The 17,144-nt window shown below is 40.3% G+C and overlaps 1 protein-coding gene across 1 annotated transcript; it reads left to right on the top strand.

Moving 5' to 3' along the window:
• Positions 1-1,327: 1,327 nt before the first annotated feature.
• FETUB (fetuin B) lies at positions 1,328-10,767 on the top strand. The gene is made up of 7 exons (XM_032120026.1): positions 1,328-1,650; positions 6,033-6,143; positions 7,521-7,608; positions 8,141-8,307; positions 8,642-8,755; positions 9,673-9,756; positions 10,240-10,767. Exons 1-7 carry the CDS (start codon positions 1,429-1,431, stop codon positions 10,654-10,656), a joined length of 1,203 nt encoding a protein of 400 aa, XP_031975917.1. The 5' UTR covers positions 1,328-1,428; the 3' UTR covers positions 10,657-10,767.
• The last annotated feature ends 6,377 nt before the right edge of the window (positions 10,768-17,144 follow it).

Genomic DNA, 17,144 nt, shown 5'->3' on the forward strand with positions numbered 1-17,144 from the left:
CCCTGGGACACATTCTTCTGTCTCCTAGATGCTTTAAACACTTCTGGGCTAAGATTCTTTACACAGTCGATAAAAAAAATGACAATATAGAAATTTTTAGCTACCCCAAACATCACAGCAGTATTGAAGAGACAATTATGCCCTTTACTTGCACTTTTTCTTCCTCATTCAATATAACTTCCAAACCTAAAGGTACTTGGTGTCCACCAACAGAAAGCTGCAATCGCAGAGTCCCATGACAAAAAATAACAGCCAGGGAAATGGTAACCCAATTTCTGGTATCCTTCAAGATGAAATGCTGCAGAATTGCCCCTTAGTAGAAAACCAGTGACATTCACTGGGATTCTTCCCAAGTAATGGTCACTGTCACTTTTCCAGATCTTCAAGATAGGAGCTACTTGTAGAGTTATTCCTCCTTGTCTCCAGCATGGAGTTCCTGACAGGTTGTTCACAAGGCACACCATTGTCATTTCAAACTAAAGTTTCTCCAGGAAGAATTTTCCATGACCCTTGAGAGGTCTCAGTGCCTCCAGGGCTAAGGGGTAGCATTCAACTGTAGGTATCCAGATGGGTAGAAATACTCACAAAATGAATCCAAATTGAGCTCTCTATCACAGCCAGACTTCATATAGTAGAGTTAATGTATTTGTTTACAACTGGCATTTTGTTGGGGTCCCTCCCCCTGCCATGGAGCCCTGGGAGATGGGCCCTGAGGGCACAGACACGCGGTTTCCCTGCCCCGGTCACCTTTGTTTCCCATTGGTTGGTTTGTGTTCCCCAGTGTGGCCAAGGACCCTTGGTCCTGTGACTGCGGAGCTCCTGAGCTGAGCCCCGGCCATGCGGCTGGAGAAATAAACATCTCTGAAACATCTACCACGAATCTGTCCATATATACTTCGCTTCCACGGGACTCCTGGTTTGAAATATACTTGTTGCAAAATGGATCAACCTTGTGACATTTACCCATTTCCTGTTCAAATTAATGAGACCTTTATCATTGTTTTATTTGGAAGAAGAACTGGATCACTGACAGAACACAACTGGAGCCAGACCTGTTCTGAATTTAGGTTTATTCAAGCAAATCTGGTTTCTTAAGGAAGTAGCTTTCTGTGTGTATTCTTATCCCTTGCCATGAGGTCAAAATTGCATGATCTGCCCGGTGAAGTCCAAATTAGAGATGGAAAGCCAGGAGGAAAAAGGGCTCTCTGGTCTCAGAGGGAGCAACAACACTTCTGTAAAACCTTGTAATCATTGACTTAGTGTTTACTGTTGCAGCTGTAGGTTTAAAGGTGATGGTCAGTATGTAATAAAAAGGGGGCACAAGTTTATAAAGAGACACAGTTCCACTATAAAAGTCTGTGATCTTAGGTTTCAGCCCCTCCATCCTGACTGACCACCCTGATCTGCAGCACTGGCTGCCTAAGCAAAATGGTTTGGTTTGTTTGGATGCTCTTTGGCATCCAGGTGCTTTGCTCCTGCACCGCTGCCCCTCCAGCCCGAGGAGCAGGGGCTGCACTGCTCTCCCCCCGCTGCGATGATGCTGCAGTGGAGGAGGCTGCAGACCTGGCTCTCCGCCAGATCAATGCTGACCGAGAAGAAGGCTATGTACTCAGCCTCTACAGAATTGCCAGTGCCCGAGAACAATCACAGGTAAGTCACCCTCTTGCTCAATATATGTTTCTCCCTGTGTCTATTTCTTAGAAATATCTATTTGAATGAAGAAAATTTCAAAAGGCAAATGCAAAGTTCTATTCACAGGACTCCAGAGGCCATGTCAACTTTATGCACAGACTAGAAACAATTTCATCACACTGTGGGCAATTAGAGAGCGAATCTCAGTCATGACTCTCTGCTGCCTGCCCTTGGAATAGCTCCAGGCATTGGTTCAAATTTGATATGAAACACCACTACTCTTATTTAATTTCATTTTACACCTTCCTCCCACTGCCTTGAGCAGTTGGAGTGCAAAGGCTAGTAAGTCATCGTGTGTTTTGCACAAAAGATATGTGCACTAACAGGTGCAAACACATCCTGCTTGGGACCAAGGAATTCCTTTACAGACCTCTAAAAGATGACTCATTCTTGAGAAGAAATCTGAAACCAGTTCAAGGGCAAAAAATACACTGGAAATACCTATAGAATATCACTCACATTTCCTCAAGTATCGTATTTCTCTGTGTGTGCTTAATTTATGACTACTTTGTGTTACAATAACTATATCTACTGGCACTAACTAGGGACAGCCTGAAATGAATTCACAAGGGCCCGCAGCAGATTAGGCACTATGGAAGCCTGCTGCTAACATTCCCTGCAATGCCTGCTCATTTCCCATAAGCTTACCTGAAAGGCTGAGTTCTGAACTCTAAAGAAAATTAGGCTCTTTGCCAGATGCTTAAAGATCTGTACTGGCAAGGATACGACACTTCTTCCTGCTGCTCTTACAAGGACATGGTTCCTGCAGACACACTGTGGACTCCAGCAACCCGAGATTTCACAGCTAAAGATGCTCTGCTGTGCTTTACACTATGTCCTCTATATTGCCTTGCTCAGGTGACAGAATGTGCCCACTAAGCAACTGCATCAGGTCTCCCCAGAATTTTTCCACATGATGCATGTGAGCTGACCCAAAATCTGCATCACCAGTCATGGAGTTAGGTGCTCGGACCCCTTCCTGGGGCTATTTAATGGAGTTAGGTACTCAGACCCCCTTCCTTGGGATATTTCCTATTGACAATAATTAGAGCCTCCTATGACCACCCTAGAGTGCAGCATGGTGGGTGCAGACGTGCTGTAAACCACCTCAGTCATCTCCCTACCTAGTCTTCTCCCTTCACCTGTGCCAAAGATAAAAGATATCTCAGCACAGGAAACTTTTGGTCCTTGGTTGTGATTTGTCTGTCACTCAATTTCCTAAAGATGTAACTTACTGCTTTAGAGAAAGCATACTTTGTTCATCTGGGGGTTTAATTTACTTATGTACTTGTTTTGGTTTGGTTTGGTTTTTCGATTTCTTTTTTTTTTTTTTTGCATCTAATATTGCAATAACAAACTAGACATTCCAAGCCCTTTGTCTCATTGTTGCTGCTGCTGGGACTGAGTACATAAGGAGCAGTCAGCAATGTCAAGGGGGTTCATGGACAGTTACAACCTTATGCCATCTCCCATTCCTCTCAAAAAAATTAGGAAGTTTTTTTTCCCCACACCAGTCAATAGTCCTTCCTCTCACTTTCTTAAGCAGTACTGAGGATAAAAACATTTTCAAAGTTACTTCAAATTCAAATCTGCCCTTAAGCAACCTGTGGTTCAGCTTTGCTCTAATTGAAACTAATGAGCCATCTGCTATTAACTTATATGCAAGTAGGACAGAGCTTGCTTTCGTACAAGATACTCATGATTAGCTTCACTGACAGGCACTTAACCAAAATTAAAAAACATGCCAAAATATTTCATTTCTTTCTCTTGCAGCAGGTCACCCTGCTGCCACATCTCCTCTGGCTCCCAGGCTGCCCAGCACACATTGCAGCCTGGAACCAGCAGTGCTGAGGAAGGCATCTTTTTGGCAATGCAGGAAAGATATACAACCTTTTATTCAATACTAAGCAGATATCAAAAGGCCTTTGCATAATGGTCTTCTAATGAAAATTAAAATAAGGATGATTAAACCTTCAGTGATCTGCTGAGCTCCGAATAAGCCCCAAATTATCCGTTCCCCAGTGGAGGATGGGGAACAGAAGCAGGTAGACCAAAAGATGTGTAGATTTTATAATAACCTCATCTGCTTATTAAAGCTTGCATTATACAAGAGAGCTATAGGCAACAAGAAATGCAGTTTAGTCTGCCCTGGTTGCATTTAGGGTTTCTAGGATCACCAAGCTTTATAATCAATACTCATGATTCAGCTGAGGAAACCCATCTAACACCAAACACATTTGATTATAAGAACATTTCTTTAATGAGGTATGTGTGTGCTTTTACCTCCAGAATACTTTAACAACCAGCTTGAAAGCTCAAGTCACCAATTCCAAATATGAGACCCCTTAAAGATACACATTTTTCTTGGCTATTTCTTCTTCATGTGGATAGTCTTAGTGATGGCTTTTTTCTTACAGAAGTTATATTTAAAGTTACAAACTTGTACCAAATGTGGCACTACTCAAAAACATATTTTCAGCAAATAGCAATTACTCTTTGACAAGTCTCACTTTGTGTTTACTGATTTAAGCCACATTAGCTATCATACTAAAGAGACATATCATCATGGTATTTAGATATTCTGTATGTTAACAGAAAATTATGATTAGTTTCTTCCACAGAAGGATCTGTGCAGCCAGATGTGGGGATACTGCCATGCCACTGCACAAACATCACTGGTGCACCTCAGCATCACTCTTTGTCAAAAGAGCTTTTGATTGTTTCACGGCTTTCAAAGTGACACTTATAATTAAACCTCAGGATTAGTGTAAGCAAGCCCTGAGAGCTCAGTGCAAGGCATTACCAGATCACTTTATAGAACACTTAGGAAAAAGAAGACAATATGAAAATACAAAAAATCGTAGAAAGCATGAGAAGTTGTGCATGTAAGAATAGAACTAAGAGACAATGATAACAAAACAATTTAATCATTCTTTATATTTATTTTCTATTAGTTTTGTCCTTTCATATTTAAAGGGTTTAATATTACTAGTATATATGGCAGAGCTCACATAAAATCACCATCCCACAGATCTCTATAGGGTGTGATCAGAGTAGTTTGTATCACTCCATCTCCTCAGAACTCCAGAGCAGATACCACTTAGTGGTTTTCTGAGCAGTATAAACACAAAAAAGGCAGGAGAACTCCAGCTTTATAAGCCCTATTGACAGGTATTTAGTCACTGTTAAACAGAAACCAAAACTAAAGCCACAATGATACAGATACTGGCCCAGACTTCCACAAGACTGCTGCCCCATTTAGTGTTTTCTCTACAAACCAATGGAATCAAGCAGGGATGAATGAATACGGCTCTCATTCAATTTTGGTTTTTCTCCCCCTTCAGCAAAGACATAATCTCAGTCTAAACACGCAGCTAACGCTCACATCTAAGTTCTCGAGGACGTATAAATGACAGTTGCCCTCTTTCCAGCTTTCCACTAAAGATATAAATAAAACATGATCCAGCTAAGCTGTATCCTTGATAAATATGCTGGAAAGGTGCTTACCCATATCTACAGTGGAAGCAGAATGAGGATCTGCAGCATGCAGCATCTCATCTTCCTGCACTATGTGATGTAAGCACTAGACATGCAGAGCTGTACTTTTAGTGCTTCCTTGTACTTCTTGCCTGGAAAGATGTTTGCCCAAAAGTTGAGCCTGAACTGCTTTGTGCACCCTATGCTGCAGTGAACTGAACACTGGTTTCTTGACTTAAGCACAGGTCAGAACTCAAGCACTGGACTGAAGCTTTAAGTGTGTCTGAGACATCCATGTGACTCTGCAAGGTGTCTCACAGCACTCCCTGATAGCTGACAGAATATTTAAGCTTCTGCATCAATGCAGCCTTTGCCTCTTTACAGCAAGTGCAAAGCATCCACACTTCAAGAAGACACTGCCCTAAGAAATAGGATATTTCTCTTTCTAATGCCTATTGGGAATGTTCCATGTTAGCAGTTTTTTATTAGTTGTGGTATTTATCATCTCGTTCTTATTTCAGGCAAAATAACCAACCTTTCAAATCTGATAATGAAAGTTGACAATGAAAACATCAACATGTTTAGTCTTTATTTTTGGGTTCTGGTTGGTACCAGAATCAAAAGAATAGAACCGACCAAAGGACTGTTCTTTATGTAAAGCTGGGTAGCTGCATGACTAAGTTTGTTCTAACAGGGTCTGAATTTCTCCTGATTTGCCACTTTTGTCAGAGAGAGTGCTCAGGTTTCAGGATATCTATGCATTCCACCTGGATGTTTTCCATTTCTCCATCTCTCCTTTTTATGTGTCCCTACCTTGTTTGATACAAAACTGGGATGTGACCTTTTTTGTTTCTTGTTTTCAGGAGATCACTGGTTCTGTCTTCTATCTCATCTTGGATGTAGTAGATACCGAATGCCATGTACTCAGCAGAAAGATGTGGAAGAACTGTAACCCCAGACCTGCTCATTCAACTGTAAGGATTTTATTTTTCTTTTTAATCTCACATATGATGAGTTACTCAGGTACTACTGATGACAGTAAAATCCCTACACTTGTGTTTTAGTGAGCAACAAAGCTTAGAAAAAAATCAAAGTCCATTTTATAATATCCAAAATTTTACTCTGTACCTTCTAATCAGTTTATAGACCGGCAAGATTTATTTTAAAAAGTGAAAATTAAAAGAAAGTTTTTGACCAGAGCTAATAAACAGACCAAACTAAATACCCATGCTAGGACACTATTTAGAATAATGGTTTACTTTCTATAGCAACCCTGTAAGAGTTAATTTTAAAGACAGCCTGTCAAGAAGGGAATAAAAGAAACACACTTTTATATAACATGTGATTTTTGGTTTAGTTTAATTCCACTTTTATTCTGACAACTTTGCAAAAATTGCACTGAAATAGGAGAAAAAGGAAAGCTCAGCAAGATAAGCTGCAAAGACAGAAAGTGATCGAAGACTGTTGCTACAGGTGACTGAAACTATTCTGAGCAAGAGAAAAAAACCCTTAGAAAATGAAGAATGACAAGAAAAAAGTTTCACATGAAAAAAATAAAAAAAGGAAGTTATGATTAAATTGTCCTGGACTGCTTCTAAGGTCAATCAATTTTAACTTTTCAATGAAAAAGTAGAAAAAAATAAAAAGAATTCTGCTCACTTATATTAGAGTGTTTTCAGCAGAAAAAGGGCACAAAGCCTATATGGTTGATATGGCTTCAGTGAAGCCAAGAAATGCATGTCCAGAGGCCTTGATCACACATGTAGGAATATCTAAGAAGCTCTCAGAGAATATACTTTCAACTCTTAAATATAAAAGCACAATGGATATTAATACGCCAGTATTTTTTTCTGCCATAAAGTTGGAGTTTTTTGTGTGCAAGGGTGACCCTACTGTGCCACAAAACTGATTTATGGTCCTTCCTACACTCTCCCTATGATTATAGGGAAAAAGGGGAAGGTGGAAGACAGGTGACTGGATCCAGACACTCTGAAATGATCTCTGGGTTTAAACTCTCTGAGTTCCAGACATAGACCCAGCCTCTGGGGAAGGAGCACTCTGTGACACTTGGGCACTTCTCAGCTGCCAGAAGAGTGGCCCTGGGCAGGTCGCCCCACAGTCAGGCACTGCATCTGTATAGCTCAGAATCACACCAGGGGATGAGCTGGCCTTTTATTTCGAAAGGATATGCTTAGAAACGTGCTTCATTGTCATTTGAGTATTAACAAAACTTTGGTTTTGAAAAGAATTCCATGAATGCAAGAAGAAAATTAACCACTCCTGTTTAGGTCCTAGATGATTAGTGTAAAGTGTGCAATATTAATAGTTTTTAAATATTTATATTGTTTTAGGTTTACGGTCAATGCAAAGCAATTATCTACATTAATCAGGCAAGAAATATTGCTCATCTGAATACTTATGAGTGCAGTTTACAACCAGGTATGTCTTTAACACAGTCTTTATAAGAGAGCTGGAAAAACTCTTTGCCAAATAGCATTACTTTAAATTTTAAATGTAATTATGACACTGCAGTATCTCCATTAGCTTCAGCTGCCCTGATTTTCTCAATTCAGTGATCATAAGGCCAGGGAGGTCCTGCAGCTCAAAAGAGTTCAGTAATAACTGTTTTAACCTCTGGGACACTCAGCAGAGCCTGTGTATGGGCTTTTACCCTCTGAACCAAAAAACATTTTTTATGGGTTTGTGAAAGGCAAGGAAAAACAGCAAGCCCACTGTCAATAGGTTGAACTTTTTCCTTCAGTGTCTGCCACCAGTGCAACATTTTTATGGGTCTGCAAATACATAAAGATTCAAAATTATTGAGGGATGCAAACCACATATTGTTACTCCAGGGCAGTGGAGGACAAATGGGCAGGGTTGGGGGCATAGATGCATTTACGGTGACCTGCATTATCAACATGCTTTGATGGTTATGCCTTGTCTAATGACATTGCTCTGTTTGAATAAAAAGTTCCACGCAGATATATTTGGTCAGTATGCCCTGACTGCCCGGCTGATGATTCTCCAACTAAGCCCAAATACTTGGAGACTGCTGTTCAAAGTCTTGCCAAGTTCAATGCAGAGAGTGAACAAACTCATTACTTCTCTGTTCTCAATGTCACAAGAGCTTCAATGCAGGTAAGCCAAGGCTCATCTGACTTGTTTTAGCCCTCAAGAAATATGGATCCTCCAGACTACAATTTGTTTTGTCTTAGAGGTTATTTTGATTTTGTATCTCATTTCAACTATGCCAGTCCCCGAGTTACTAAGATTGTGCATAAATAAGAAGTACAAAATGAAGCAGCACTGGCAAACAAACATTTGCTGTAACACAACTAACAGTAATGCCCCAAGTATCACCTGTTCCTTCCAGACTTAGCAGGAGTTTTTCATCTATTTCAAGGTCAGTAAAATTCTTTATTCTTCCTGACACATGCACAAGTTCTAATTGCCACTGGCCTCTCATTTACAGTGGGTCGTTGGTCCTGCATTTTTTGTAGAGTTTTTAATTCAGGAGACATCTTGCTCCAAAAATGACACGGTTGCTGACATCTCCATGTGTGAGCCACTTCCACTGGAAGTAGCTGTAAGTACTTTTCCTTGTACAAACACCAGTTTTCCAGATACTATGATTCCTCAGTGAATATTTAGTATTTATCTCCTTGGCTCTTTGCTGACAAGAACCAAAACCCACAGTCATATTTTTATAGATTGTAGCTATATACTGTCTTGCAAATCTACAGACTGCTTTAGAATAGAGAAACATTTCAGCAAAAGTTCTGAATTTTTACCAGAAGTCCATAAGAAAAGAAAACAAAACAAAACAAAAAAATCCAGAAAAAGGTGGAGTAGCCATCACCTTACAAAACTGAATGAGTCTTAAGGATTTCTTCCAAGGAAACAGACATAGACAATAAATCACAAACAATGCATAAAGAGTATATTCATACAATCAGGTCGGCTAAGGAAAACATTTAGGAACTGAGGAAAAAATTGTAAGAGAAACTGGAAGGCCATATGGGCATGTTGTCAAGAGATAACATTTCAAGCCCCATCTTGAGTGACATCCAAGCCATGATACCTACAGCCCAGTACAAACACAACTACTAGAAACAGCATTTTTTTCACAGTTTCTTTCACTAGAATGGTGTGAAAATAGTTCTGTTTGGAAAATTATAGTATGTTCCATACACAACTTGCCTGCATAGGGATATTCTGCTGCAAGAGAACTTAAGCAAGCTGTTGTAGTTTTGCCTTAAGTAGCCAGCTTATTTTTGCTATTGTGTTACCTAACCCTCCTTAGCAAACATAAGGCCTTTATCAAAACAGTGCCTGCCTTTGTAAGGTTGCCAATCCCAAAACATAAGTTTGCCCAAGCTGTTTATCCCTACAAATACACTTAAAAGCTATAACTATTTAGCCTTTCATTATCACTTATTTTACAAGATAGGAGTTTAGTATCAGTGCTCCATATGAAAAAATGCTTGTATTTTCTTCTTACAGAAAATCGGTTTCTGCAAAGGGTCTGTAGTAAAAAGTCACATGGAACAGTTTGTCAGAGTATCCTGTGAAATCTACAGTCAGCAGGTATTTCTTAATCTAATCTTAATATTGCAAGAGTAATATTCCTTTACAAAACAAGTATTGAACTTTTGAAAGCCTAGCCATTTTTAAGTTTTCTTATTCACAAAGACATGTCCTTCAAGAAAGTGATAAGGCCAGATCAGGAAGAAATCTCTCTTGTGATAAAACAGACTGTTGTTGGGTGGATAAAAAGGCAATAGAGTGGGTATAGAAACAATCATGCAGAATGTGCTCAGAATGCTCTACAAAGAAATTGTAAATCACAAATGGAATGCAAGGGGATATTACTGTAATCACCCAAGTTTCATGCAGCCATCTCCCCTGGCACAGGAAGTCATTACATCCATCTATCCTTTGAGCTTCTGTTCTGTAGCTGGTCTTGGAGGACTAGAGATGCAGCAGATTCTTAGTGTGAAGGGTAATCTTTAAATCTGAAGGAATTTGGAATTGCTTCAATTTAGATAATGCTTATTCCTTGTTACTTAGGATCCTGCCACTGAAGAGGAAAACCAGGAAGCTAATCAGACACCTGGTAAACCCAGGCAGGATCAACAGGCTTCCCCTTCAGATGCCAATCCTTTCTCTCCACACCTGGAAAAAACAGTGGGCTGGGTTAAAATTCTACCCCCTTCAAATGAGGACATCACTTTCCACAGCCTACGAGAAAGTCAAAACAAACATAAAGATAGAAAGCCAGTTCCACCTAAGGCTGCAGGATCTGTACCCCGCCTCGATGGAGAAAAGACTCAAGTAAACAAACCAGACCTGACCAAACCAGTCACTGGACCAGTTATTCTCCCTTTTCCTGAAGAACCTTCTCTATCAGATTCATGTCCAGGAGAAGCAAAGCAGATGGATGGCATCCTCCATCCTTTGATAACTAGAATGCCTACCACAGTCTAGCCAGCATCCACGCACCTCAGCTCTCTGCAACAAAATAACAGCCAAAATGGCAACATGGTTTTCAATTTGTGTAACATCTTCAAATAAATAAAGTGTTTATTACAGTCTTCATCTTTGGCATTCTCAGTTTTATGAAAGCACAAGAACAGATTGGGAAAAGAAATTTAACTGGGGCATTTTCCAACAAAAGTATTTGGCTTTTAATTCTCAAATTCCTCCCATCGGGCAGAGCATGAAGGAAAAGTAACTGTGGAGGATAAAAGAACTTGCAGGGCTGGGACAGCCCAAATACATCAGAAAAAAATATCCTCAGTAGCAAAATTCTGTCAGGGCCCAGTGCAGGATGCCTTCTCCCCAAGGGATAGTGAGATGGAGCCAAGTGTGACAACCAGGTTGGCAGGGCAGGGGCCTGGCCCGTGATGCCTGAGGGGGTGAGCAGGGCACACCCAGGGATGGAAGTCAGGTTGTAGGAAGAAGCCAGTTCACCACATAAGTTCAGGGGCGGTGAGGCAGGTCTGAGGTCAAGCCAGGAATGAGTTAGCAAGGCATGGTCAGGGGCTGGTGTGGTTATGGTAGCCAGAGTCAGGCACAGCCCAGCGGTCTCCGAGCAAGTCTGCAGTGACCACACAGGCGTGAGGGACACAAGGCTGCAGGTCTGAGCCTGCGTCTGCATCTGCAGCATCTGCGGCCAGGCACAGGCACAGCTGCGATGCAGCAGGAGCTGGAGCTCGGGCAGGGGCCCGCACGCTGCAGCCTCAGCCTAAAGCAGCTCCTGAGGGAAGCGGCGTGGGTCAGGCTGGCCGGGAGCCTGTCCCCAAGGTCACCTGGGAACAGCCCCGGTGTGCTGAGCCTGGCATCCGGCACCAAACCCTCGTGGAGCAGGGACGCTCTCGGGGCCTTAGAGAGCCACGGCACTGACAGGGCATGAGCAGGGAGCAGCACTTCAGCACCGGGTAGCATTAAAAGCTAGTGAGCTTTTGCTATTTTGTGGGTAAACTTCTTAATTATAATGTGAGGATCTTAGCCTATTTTTTAATTTCTCGTAGAAGATCTCAAGAAAGATTATTTTTTTCTTAATGCTTCATACCTCACTTAAAGCATGTGGAAGAGCCTACACATGTGTGAAACCTCTGCACGTAATTCTGGCTGGTGGAGAATCAAGTCCAGGCTATTCAGATTCTTATGTTCTACTGATGCTGCTGTGTAGGAAAAACAATGATTTAAAAAAATCAGCCTAATACTTTCTTGAGATAGGTCATATTAACTGCTTTACAATAAAAGCCACAGGGACACTTGACAGCCTGCAGCTAAGAAGAATCGATTTCGCTGAAGTCAGACATAGTAATTGTACTGACAAAACCAAATATAAATAAATGAGAAGACAAGAAGAAAAAGAATGAACATAGGAAAGAAATATCATCTGTGGCCAGGAGTACACTGATATTTGCAATAATTATGGGGTTTCTATGAGACCACAAAGCCTTTTTCTAGTTGCCACCAGATCTGTAAAACCATTTGTTCAAAACAAAATCAATAAAATATTATTGTTTCTGAAGTTTTTATGATACTGTATTATCCCTAGAGATCCTGGATGACTTTTACATTTAAAGACCCTTCCAACAAAAAATTATGGTTTTGTCAAAGTATCCCGGCATTATGCAAGATGATTAAAATGTATTATTTTATTATTATAAATAAAATATAAAGTATTATTTTATTTTGAGTGAGGCCAAAATAATATTGAAATACTGCGTGGAGTTATATTCACAGACACTATGTTTGCTTTTTCAGTCTGCAAAACTCTTACAAACATAAATTTTATATAAAGAAGTAATTTAATTGCTTCAAAGACTAAAATAAGCCAAACAGTGATGTGTGAAACCTATCAACTGAGCCAAAAGTAATTCTATTTCAATCCCACATTATGAGAAATTTCAATATATTTTGGTTTCATTCATTTCAGAGTAGAAAAACTTTCAAAATCAGATCATTCTCAAAAAATCCTAAAATTCAAATTCTAACTAATTTTTATTGTGGTAGGAGCTCTAGGCTGTGTCAGCATTCCCTTTTTTATCAAGTCATTGAATTACAGCCTCTTGTTTTTCCCTCAGGAAGTTTCACCTTTGCCAGCTCAGGTTTCTCTAATACCCTCTCTAACCAGTGCGTTCTACTTCCCTGGACAGGAACCACTGTTCTGCCATATGCCAAAATGTGGGATACCAGGCACTGCTCCCTGCCCTCATACCCATGACTGCCTTTAGTGAGTTGTGGAACAGAGCACTGGGGCAACAGCCTGTCACACTTCAGGGATTTTCAAAATGTTGGGTTTTCCCCTTTTCAGTTAATCACCACACTTACCACTTCTGCTGCACCGTCCTTTTTATTAACTGTTTGCATGTTGATGCTATTCTCACGGTGGCTCCATCAGTTTAATGACGCTACTGAGACTTTTACCAACATACACAACCAGATTCTCCCCCCAAAGGAGCACTGGGGAAGAAATCAGCTTCATTTACTGCTAATCACAGCCAAGAATACCCCATTTCACTCAGCTCTTTTTCTTGACTACGGCTCCTTACAACAGTAAATTGAACCGCCACAGTGAATGAATATAAATGGAGTTGGTGTGAACATAAGCGGGGGGAGTTATAGGGGACACTGGCAAATCCGGATCCACAGTTTTGAGCATTCCATTTGGACACTGTAGAAATCATATTTGAATCAATGTTTTCCCTAACTTGGATCTGGGATTTGGGTTCAATGACTTCTCTGATTTAAAAATAAACAGCAGAAGGGGGGTTTATCTGAGCAGTAACTGCACCTCTAGCACAGATCAACAAAGCACCAGTGGTCAGTGCAGAGTCATGAGCATTTCCTTTATTTGCTGTGGCCACTCCAGCACAGAGTCCATACCCAGTTTCAGTGTCACCTGGGCCACTGCCAGTGTTTACCATAATAGAGTCCTGGTACTGATGTCCTAGATTAAATTCTTGAATTACAAGTAGGAGACTGAGGCTGTATTGTTTCTGTGTTTCCTTTGTCCCCAGGACACACCTGGATACTGCAGCACTCCCATATGGCATTGATATTATTAACAGCTGGTAGCATTTAGTCATCAAGACTTCAAATCCTGCTGCTGATTCAGCACCTTTATGCCAATCTGTGAGTGGGCCAGCACTGCAGCATTCTCCCTCCAGCATACCCACATGGGCAGTCTGGTCTCCACACAGTGACTCTCTGAGACAGGACTGCAGCAAATCCTCTTAAACACCTGCCCAGGTAGTGCTGAACCTCTCCATCTTCTGGCCTGGTCTCAGCTTCCAGCCAATGTGAGCAAAGCAGCTGGGCAGTAACACACCTTGTGTCCCTCTAGTCCTCCCAGGACTCTGAACTGTTAAGTACTGCTCCTCCTTATCTGGCAGAAAACAGGCCAGTGACATAAAGAAGCCTTCATCCAGTCACTAGAGATGAGAAGCAGATGGATTTGGGCAGACAATTCCCAATTCACTTTTCAATTTTGCTTTACAGTTTTTCAACACTTCTTGATCTTATATCATCCATTAATAACTTGTTATCTGGGCAATGTTCTGCTAAAATTTGGTCTGACATTTATTTGAAAAAAACATTCCAATTTCACACGAACAATGTTTTTTATTCAGGCACAGATAAATGATAGTCAATGACCTCCAGGACTGCCGACCTGTTTATCTGATATTTTCAAGCCTTTACTTCAGCATATAGGTGAGGCACCATGAATGCAAAAAAAGGGACAGTAACATTCAAAGGAAACAGAAGATTTTAAAAAGCAAGACCGATACATCAAAGTTTTTAAGATAGGTTTTAAAAACAAGATTTTTACAAAAGAAACTAAATATAAATTCTATTTGTCTGATTTCAGAACCTACCTATTGCAGACACTTCAAAGTTAAGCATTTTCTTCTGCATCTCTGAGATGTAGAACTCCCTCTGACTCCATTCTCAACATCAAATTCTCAACCTCACCTTTTCCCCCAGCCTCTCAAGGCCCTCTGCAAAAAGGTCAGTCTTTCAACATATCCTTACAGTCATCTTTACAATTAAACTGTTTTTTTCTAAAAAGCAATTTGCAGCCAAAGACACTGAGGACAAGACAAGGAATACTGACACCATTTTTATTCCATTTATTAGTCCTTGAGGCCTCCTAAGCAATGAGACTTCTGTAACTACATTGTCAACCTGCTCACTTGACAGTTTGCCTCCTCCAAATAGCTTTTGAACTTAAGGTCTCTTTGACTGAAATTTGATAGACAAGGTGATGAAACTTCTACAAGTTTGATAAAACCTGGTGACTGGTAAAGAAAAATAAGCTGCAGGCAGAGAGGGGAAGCTATAGCTGCAGCTGCTGCTCTGAAAACCATAACCAAAGCAAATTTGTCTAACATTGCATTTGCATTGGGGGCATCCTGTTTATACCCAGCAGATAAAAATAAGACATGTCACATTTATGTATTTTTCCATCCTACTTGGGGGAATTTCTGTTAAGTGCAGAGCCACCCCAAGAACTGCAAATCTTTTCTGGTTTTTGCATCAAGGCCACCAAGCTCTGAAACTCTGGGGAATTTCAGACTGAAAAAAAGTAAAGAGAAGCCAGCTCAGAATTCAGCTCTAAGCAACTAGAGCCACACATGTATGTGTTAGTTGGGCTCTGGCTTGGGAGCAGGAACAAGAGCAACTGCAGAGCAGCACAGTATGAGATGGGAAAGGCCTTGCTGCCTGCACAGGTGACCAAGGTGTGCCATGGGGTGACACCAGCCTGGGCATGAAGCGCTCCTACAGAAGGCAGAGAACAGTCTGCTCAAACCAGGGATATCTGTAAATAGTTATGGCTGTACTTTAGGGAAGGAGGAATTGGTTATTGCATATCATCTCCTTTATGTGTCATCTCTCCTTTTCGTATCCCTCTAGGTTAAAGTTATATTTATTAAGCATTTCATATGGAAGATAAGCCTCTTTTTGATGTGTTCTCCCAGTGCTCTGGAGAGGTTAGGATGGATGTTTATTACCATATCCTCAAAGTTTGAATGTGGATCACCTCTTACTGTTGCAAGTCAAGCCTTGGTAAAAGTCATAAATGAGGTTTTGATATGCTACACAAGAGAAATGCCATGTTTGGATAAATATTTCTATTCCTTCCAGTAATCTGTTTGTAGAGATAGGTTCATTAAAGCAACATGCAAAACTTACAAGTAACAAATATAAAAACAAAATAAGTTTTTAAAAAAATCTCAAACTGAAGAAGTGATGAAAATACATTATCCTGACTTAAGTACAACCAATATTTAATTAACTGCTTTTACTGTGCCTGGAGTTTTTGTCAATGCTGTACTTTTATAATAGAGTCCAATCTTTCTTTTCCAAAGAAATCAAGGACAAAACTCTCTAGAGTGGGAACAGAATCTTACTTTACTTCGGCAGTCAATATTGAGGGAGTTGCACATTTTCCACTGTTTATTCATACTGTTTCAATTTCATACATAAAATATACATAAGCTACGGTCAAAAAAATGATGGGTGTCACAATGAACAACCCAGAACAGAAGAGGAAAAAAAGAACAATCTGCAAACAACAGACGGCTGAGGGAATTATGTTATAAATCACCTAATTCAATGCCTTTCTTCAGTATCACTGCCCATTTGAAAAAATTAACCAGTATTGTAATAAATGAATTGAGGTACAATTTGGAACACAGAAATGATTGGAATATTATTTTTAACTGATGAGATATATTTCAAATGTCTTTGATTATTTACACAACATTTATTTCACTGGTTTTTTTCCATCTTCTGGAAGAGATTCTGAGTAATTATAATGAAATATTATAAAACCAAACCAAAAGAAACACCCTATTTCATCAGAACGGTGGTACATCCAGCCCAGTATCCACCTCTCCCAGTGGCAAAAGACAATTGTGGTTAGAAGAAGCTTATGACCTGCCCCTCTCTGCAAACCATTCCCCTTGTACCTTTCCAGCACCCAGAATCATTGTACCAGGGACTTTAAAGGGTACTCTTCTGCTTAGTCCTTCTAGTATCCATGTAAGGACCCGCTGTCCATGGACTTTTCTAAGCAATTTATGCCCCCAGTGACAATGTGTGCATCCAGATCTTTCAGTGGCAACAAGTTCCACAAGCTCCTCAAGTGGCAGGACTATTTTTAACCATTTTAAACTCACTCATGACAGTTTTTAGTGCCCCTGGCATTGTAAGATGCTACATGTAGCTTATCTACTACCAGAGAACTGTTAAATGTGTCCTGAACTAACCATGAACAAAATCTACTGCTTCAGATCAATGCATTTTAAAACACGATTTTGTAGACATCAGACATGCTAAGAGGTGGAATTTTTTAAAATAAAGATTAATGAAATGAGGTAATTGTTAAAGATGATTATTCGCTTTATTTCTGAAGGTTTCTCAAAAAAGTAAGTAAAAAAACCCAAACCCTTGAA

Source organism: Corvus moneduloides, chromosome 10 (genome assembly GCF_009650955.1).
Source record: "Corvus moneduloides isolate bCorMon1 chromosome 10, bCorMon1.pri, whole genome shotgun sequence".
Classification (NCBI taxonomy): Eukaryota; Metazoa; Chordata; class Aves; order Passeriformes; family Corvidae; genus Corvus; species Corvus moneduloides.

Coding starts and splice junctions, on each gene's coding strand:
- FETUB (XM_032120026.1), top strand. CDS start 1,429: ATGGTTTGGTTTGTTTGGATGCTCTTTGGCATCCAGGTGCTTTGCTCC. Junction 7,609..8,140: donor TGAGTGCAGTTTACAACCAG/GTATGTCTTTAA, acceptor TTGAATAAAAAG/TTCCACGCAGATATATTTGG. Junction 8,308..8,641: donor TCACAAGAGCTTCAATGCAG/GTAAGCCAAGGC, acceptor TCTCATTTACAG/TGGGTCGTTGGTCCTGCATT.